Source organism: Pundamilia nyererei, unplaced genomic scaffold (assembly GCF_000239375.1).
Source record: "Pundamilia nyererei isolate P.nyererei 1_Seehausen unplaced genomic scaffold, PunNye1.0 scaffold01229, whole genome shotgun sequence".
Classification (NCBI taxonomy): Eukaryota; Metazoa; Chordata; class Actinopteri; order Cichliformes; family Cichlidae; genus Pundamilia; species Pundamilia nyererei.
The window spans coordinates 1-7,684 of record NW_005188630.1 but is presented as its reverse complement, the minus strand read 5'-3'; the positions used below and the strand labels follow the sequence as shown (position 1 = coordinate 7,684).

The following is a 7,684-nucleotide window of genomic DNA, read 5'->3' as shown; positions in this document are numbered from 1 at the left end:
TAGAATCTAAAGTGTATCACAGCTCAGGAAAAAAAAGCACCGAAATGTGCGCTGCTTTTCGGTCTGGTTACTACCGTTTATGTCAGAACCGGTACCCTAGTAGAGAGTCAAAGATTCAAGCTCTATAGGAGCTTCTCGGATGAGAGGCGAAACGTATTAAAGCAACTTAAAGAAGTCCAGACGCTTTTCTCTCCAAGCTCGTTAACTATGATGACCTGGATGACTGAGAAACTTCACAGACAGATAGGAGACAATCTTGAAACACTTCAACATGCAACTCCTTTCTTGTCTTTTCATTCAGCTGGATATTAAACAAAACAAAACTGCATCCATCTCCTTTCTATCTAGTTTTGTCTTGTAACATACAACATGTAGGATTTTGGAACAGGTTAAAGACAGAAATACACCTCAAATGCTGTAATTAATAGCAGCTTTTAAACCACTTCATATTTTATTTGCACACTCGACTCTAATTTAATTTCATTGTTTTGACATTTCATGGCCTGCCTCTTGCATTTGTATCTGTCTCTTTTCCTTCTTTCTCTTTTTAACACAGAGGAAGTTGTCTGTGTGTCCTGTTCAAATCCATGAAGTCATCTCTGTGCAGTTTGGACATCCTCACAGCTACATTTCTTCTTCAAATCATCACATTCAAAAAAAAGTTGTAACCAGTGAATTTTTAGTGTTTTGTTTTATAGCTGACCTCTTCTGGACATTTCCACTTTGTTTTTATCCTGAGAGCTCTTTTCTTCTTTCTTAAAGTTTATGCCTTTCATTCAATTTGTGAAAAAGACATAACAACAGTAAAAAAAACACACACACACATACAAAAGAATGTATTCATCTGTATCTACAAAATTTATAGAATACACCAGCGTTTAAACCACTTATTTTCTTTGCACATTTGACCTTGATTTGATGACATACACTTTTGAAACTTTTGCTGAGCAAACCTTGCTCAGATTTGGTTCATTCGATTTGGACTTTAGTTTTAACATTTAATTAACAATTAAAACGCTAAACATGTATTAACTTTCAAGTTTGACCATCACATTTGTTTTCCTCATGCTGATCTACAAGCTCACATTTTTATGGTTCAATTTGTCTGGCAAATAAGTAAAAGCTTACTGTCCATTTTGTACAACTTTGACATTAGTAACGTAATTTTTATAATGTAGACAATGTTTAATAATTAATTATTTTATAATATAGATAAAAAAGATTGTACTTACAGAGCAGGCAAAGCAAAGTTGTTTGTATCATCGTATCATTTAGTCATATGAGGTTCAGACTTTTTCTTACAACAGTTAAGCCCACCTCCTTCCTCTTTGAGCGTTACAGTACAGTGTGGTTTCCTCTCACCACTACTTGAGGTGCACAGTGGGAAAATTATAAGAATATCGATACAGTTTTCAAGAATGTTGCTATTCTATAGGAAAGACAAAGAATCTGAACCACTGAGATAAAAGGAGAAAAGATGGAGATGCAATTAACGGAAGCAAGTAAGCGAAAGTCTAAGTGATTTAGCAGATTCAACTGTCATTTTGGCCCTGACCTTTAGTCAGGTTGTTAGTCAGGCAGCAGTTCTTGAAAACCAGAACTTTAAAAAAAGTATTTTACATGCCAAAAAACATTTGTTTACAGGTTCTTTCCTACAATTTCACTTCTTGTTTACATTTTTGAAATACAATACAATACCTTTAGTAAAATGTCTACCAGAAACACAGTTTTCTGTCATTTTGCCACCATGTATGTAACAGATTAAGATCAAATTGTGGCACATTTAGGCAAACATATTTGTTATGGCCTGTCATGGGGTAACTGTGCCCTCTAGAGGACTAATACTGCACATGGCCTAAAAAATACCAGAATGCCAATTTCTATTGTTTAATTAGAAATTATTTCGTGAGCAAAATAGAGTTGTGGGTTGGGCTAATGTTGCCGTATCTGCACCATTCCTTCATAAGTTTGTTTTAAGGCTAATGATGGCCGATATGACACAGATGCAAGCTTCAAGCTCGATGTAAAAAAATTTCTGAACCACTCAAACCTTGCTTCAGTGAGAAAAACACGCGCGTGACCAGTCGGTCCCCTGACTGATCCTATGGCTAATCCAAAGCAGTGGGTACTGCTACACAATGCAAGATGCTTTGTAACGTGAGGTTTGTTGGCATGTGAAATATATATATAATATATATAGCTATATAGCCGATCTCTGTCTAACATCATATTCATGTAGTAAGCTGCAAAAGCATCGAAGATCCTATTATTATTATCATATTGAGATACAGCAATAAATTCTGATAGATATTGTGTATCTAGCATTCCATCATAAACTCCCTCTTGTCTGATATTGTCAGAAATTCACACTCAGAGGAGTGCAGGCAGCTGGGGAGCACAGAATCAGACATATAGAGGAAGCAAAACTGAACACAATGAACACAGGGTGAGAGATAAAACAGGAAGTATGACAAACATGCAGACGGAGATATGAGGACAACAAAATGGGGAGACAGAGACGGAATACGGATTATGGAGACAAGAGTAACTAAATGAGAAACGCTGAACACACTGCACCGTAAGAGAAACTAAAGACTAGAATCTGTAAATATAACATGAGTAGAAAACAACTAAGAGAAGCTGAACCACAAATGACACTAAATCAAAGAATATTAATCCATTCATTCTCTTTCACTTATTCTTTTCAAATTTAGGATCTGGAGCAGCAAATGGACGAACTTTGGACAAACTGCCCAAAATGGGTTGACAGAGACAGTTCAGGGATTTTGTCCAGATGGATTAATTGCATTAAAATTTTTAATCGTGATGTTGGCGTTAGCGTTGACAGCCCTACTTTGTACGTTTGTTTTTTATTTATTTTTATTTTGCGACCTGGTTATTAGGTGCTGATCCAGCCAGAGAATCCCCCGCCATCCCGCCCGTCTACTCCAGTAAGCAGCAAGCGCACCTCCTAAATGGAGGGCACCCTTACTCCTTGTAAATGGCCAATAGAAAACCGTTCGGTGCCTATGCAATCCCTATAATGTGCTGGCATGGTGTCGGGGCTGCATGGGTGCAAACAACTTCTTTTTTGCCGATGCCATGATGCCGCGCCCACCACAATGCCACCCTGCGCAACTGCCCCTGTCAAAACCCGCTAATGACAACGTTGGACTCGTGCCTAATAAGCAAGTAAATGTTGCAGAAAAGACACAATAAGAAACTGCTCTCAAGGTGCACTGTAGGATAAAGCTGTGCAGGAAATGCGATTCTATCATTGTGGAAGCAAGGAGGAAATTCAAGGAAAATTCAAGAAAATATTTTTTAAACGTGAAGTGTAGTTTTGGTCTTCTTTTTTTTTTTCTTTTGCTTCTGGTTCAGTGAATTTTGGTTGGAGAGTGACAAAACCTGCAGTTTCAACAGGTTGATTGTTTATTGCTTAAGATGGATGGCCAAATGGGAACTTTTCATCCTTATGAAAAATTGTAAAACTTGTGAAAATACTGTTAATAGTTCATAATGACAGTTTGTGCTTGTTTGTGATGAACAGTAAAAGTTAAGAATTATAAATGACTTCAAGCGCACATTCAAGCCTGTGAGACTCATTTAGATACTAAGACACACTGATCCCAGTATGACTTTGCATGTGATTGGCCAAATGGTGCACTAAACAGGAACGTTTCTCCTAAAATAATCTCTTGCCACCCCTAGTTTTGCATATCAAAATATTGTTTATTAAACTAAGCTGGCATTAATCATTTGTGCCTTGCTACAATTAATACTGAATATATTGCACAGTGTTACCACCCTCAACCATTAAAAAATGGTTCGGCCCATAGTGCTTTATTTCTTGCTGTCAGTAGTTGCTATGTAGCTGCTAAAACGCCACCAAAACACCAAAGTCTCCAGGTGGAGCGGGGTGGAGCGGTGGAATGATACACCCACTGCTGTCAGGCCTGCAGGGTTTCGGCTTGTAGTGTTCTCCTCTTTTTGTGGAAGACAAACAATGTTTTGTTTTGTTTTTTCTGGCAAATCAATTGTTTAGCATCTTTTTGTGACACCCGATTGTTCTCAGAATTTTAGTTTTAGTAGTATTTTTTTTAAATCTATGCGCAAAAAACACGAAGGGCATTGGCTGCTTTTTTAGGTAACTAGTTGTATATAACTGTTGACAAAATTTGTGCATAAGTTTTTAAAACTGACAATTTATATTTGCATTTTAACTTATGGAAATTCTTACTAGAATTTTATGTTCAATGTCAATATAGAATTAAGAAACTTGATGTTAAGCAGAAAATAATGATACCAAAGGCAAAGAAAAAAAAGAAAAGTGAAATACAAAGGAAAAATCAAAATTAGTCAAAATGACCAATTATGCTCTGGACCCCAGAAGAACCCAACAAATCATGAAAAGGTTTAAATTAGGTTTAAATTATTGGTGAAAAATCATTCATAAACCACCCCATGTTGTGTAGCTTTCTTAAGTACTTATGTATTATATAGACAGTACATAAAATCCAAATTCACATTTTATGTAACTGAAATGTTTAATTATGTGGGCTAAAGAAAATAAAGTTATAGACTATGTAATGTATGTTTGCACTGATTGCCGATCACACTTCAACTGAGTCGTCCTCGGTCAGAAGGAATGGTACTCCACAGTGATGTAGTTCAAATAACTTTAATAAGGAGGTGGCAGATGACATCACCAGGATGTAAAGCGTTGGTAGGGAGGCATTACAGTATTCACATGCAGGTACAGGGGGTGTGAGTGTGTATATGGGTGTGTGTGGTCATATGGTAAGCATGCACACAGTATTAACTCACACAGGAGCGCAAGTAAATACGTTACTCCTCCGACACACCTCTCATCTGTGCAGACCTGCGCTGAACACGTTCCCAACCGGAAGTACAGATACCGAGGTGCATCATGGGTAATGTAGTATGAAACAGTTACAGTGAACAAGCGGACTTTTAACAGACTATATGTAAACATGTGCATACTAACTGCATATGATTAATTTTAACCATATTTAATGCATCTTTGATTTTCATACCACCCTCATGCCACCTTAAGAAAATTTCTGTAGATCCGCCCCTGGCACTAAAGTCAGGGGAGGGACTTTAGTGCCTCCCTTTCTTGTTGTTGTAATGTCGTGTAAGTAAGTTTGTTCTCTGTGCCATGGATTTAACAACTTTCCTCTGTTTTTTCTTTTCCACATATGTTTTGGGATTTGTTTCTGCTCTCGATGGTAAGCTGAACAGCACAAATATACGGAAACAAGTTTAAAAAAATTATATAGTAAAGATGTTTCACTGAAATCCCTTTTTTTCTGATCAAGCTGTGCTTTCTGTAGTATATTGACTGTTGTGCTCATAAGGAACTCAAATAACCTTTTCTATGATGTCTTCAAAATTTTCATCATAACCCACAGATCTCAGTAATTATTAAGATGAGTAAAACCAAATGTTAAATAAGTGCATGAGGAAAGGTGTCTGAATAAGCTTCTTTCCTCTCTCCTTTTGTAATGTACTTTCTCTTAATGACGGAAAATGGTTTATTTAGGGTTTTACAATGTTTTCTATTTCATTAAGTACTAGCAGTGTCTGCCTATTATTGTCATGCTTTTTTACCTCTACTACTTTCGATCCTTATCTACTGGATTGACAGAAATAACAAGTCTTTCCTGTTTGGGTTTTCCCCCTTCTGTTAACAAGGAACCTGTGTTTTGTTAGTACATGCTAAGCAAGCATTTGATCCGCTCTAAAGTAAACTTGGCAACTGATATGGTAATAATGTAATTTTAAAGGATTATGAACAGCCAGTCATTGCATTTCATTTGTAGATAAACATGGAAAAGTGTTGAAATTTGAATTAAGAACAACACTAACATGGAGGATATTAATATAGGTAGAGTTTATTATTTTACTATTGGTTCTTGGTAGAATGGATATATAAGATAAAACAAAAGAATGCAAATAAATCTACAAAGCACATTTTTAAATGTGGACTATGATGAAAGCTGACACAGAGAAAATGTGATTCAAGTTTAAATCTTTGAAGGTTGAGCAGCATAATATCACCGTCAAATTACATATATGGCTGAGAAATATATTTCTTCTGGAAAGAGAACGTTAAACTGTTCAAAGCGTCAAAGGCTCATGTGACAATAACTTCCTTTAAATATATATATTTTTTTCTTTTCTGTCTGGCTTAGACCAAAAACAAGTGGTAGAAGCTGGAGAGAATGCACTACTGTTGTGTCGCGATTCCAGTATTGGCAAAGTGGAAAAGTTATCATGGATCAGGAGTGATCTGGGAACCAATATGCACGTGTTCTTCTACCGAGAAAATCGCCTCTATGAAAACATTCAGCATCCATCCTTTCGTGGCCGAGTGAAGCTGAGTGATCCACAAATTAACAATGGAAATGTGTCCCTCATTCTCTTCAACACCACCCCTAATGACACTGGAACATATGAGTGTTATGTAGTAGGCACTCGTGAAGAACGCCGTAAGAGAGCAGTTTCTGAAGCCCAGCATGTAGTGCAGCTGAAAGTTAAATCTATAAGTAAGTTTGTAGAGTTCTTGGTCTCCTTTTTTGTATCTCAAAGGCATCTTAAGCCTAAGTTCAATCAAATCTAAACAATGAACCTTGTTTTGTTTTTTTAATAAAGCAAAAGCCATCATAACTTATAACCATTGTAAGAAGATCTGAAGCCTCTGTTTATATGATTTTAAATACGTTTTGTTTCTTTTTTCAAGTATCCTGTGATGTGTTTTTTATGTAAATTTAGTGATCAGTGGTGTTACAATTTACAAACAAAATAGAAACTAACACAAATTTCAAAGGTTACTTTGATCTTTCTGCTTCTCTAATATATTAATTTGTATTGATAGTAGATAATGTCTGACAGCACCTCACACTTGTTTCTCACCTGCAGGTCAGCCACAAGGACTCACAGGGGATGGATCTGTTGGACTGATGGTTGGTCTGTCAGTTTCTGCTGGGATTCTTCTTGCTGCTGTTGGTGGTTTTGTGATCTACAGAAAACTTGGAAATTCAAATGATCAGGAAACTGGAAAGATGACAAAGTTCAACCTCCTCTCCTATTAAATAGTGTAATACATGATTTCTGATTTTCAGTTGTCCTAAAACAGAGTTGACGCTAATGTTCTCTGTTGTTCTCTCAGCCCACTGAGAGGAAAAGCACATCTTTATTGTCTCAGCTATAGCCAAAAGTACTTAGTGGTGAAATAAGTTTCTCCCTTTGGCTGTCATTCTTCCCCTGATGTGACTGTCATTTTGCTCAACTTGTAAGTAATGTTATCTTGTAAGCTTTTCATTCTGAGAAATTAAAAGCTAATACCAGTTTTGTGCATTGGATTGTGGTGTACTATGACTTTCTTGCTGTTATCAATGAAATTAAAATTAAATTAAATTAAAAAAGAATCCTGCAACAACCTCTTTATATGGATTGTGTGTTTTTATTGTCTACAAGCCATGGTTTGGAACCTGCAATGCGTCCTGTCATAGAACCCTCCAACGCATAGTGAGAGCTGCAGAGAGGATCATTGGTGTCTCTCTCCCCTCCCTCCAGGACATTTACAGCACCCGTCTCACTAAAAAAGCCCTTTGCATAGCGGCTGATCCCACGCACCCAATGCAAAGCTTCTTCAAGC

The 7,684-nt window shown here is 36.8% G+C and overlaps 1 protein-coding gene across 1 annotated transcript; it reads left to right on the top strand.

Annotated features, from left to right (window-relative positions):
- Positions 1-5,152: 5,152 nt before the first annotated feature.
- On the top strand, positions 5,153-7,388 carry LOC102196631 (coxsackievirus and adenovirus receptor homolog). The gene is made up of 3 exons (XM_005755331.1): positions 5,153-5,252; positions 6,219-6,572; positions 6,946-7,388. The coding sequence occupies exons 1-3, from the start codon at positions 5,183-5,185 to the stop codon at positions 7,116-7,118; spliced, it is 597 nt and encodes a 198-aa protein (XP_005755388.1). The 5' UTR covers positions 5,153-5,182; the 3' UTR covers positions 7,119-7,388.
- Positions 7,389-7,684: the final 296 nt, after the last annotated feature.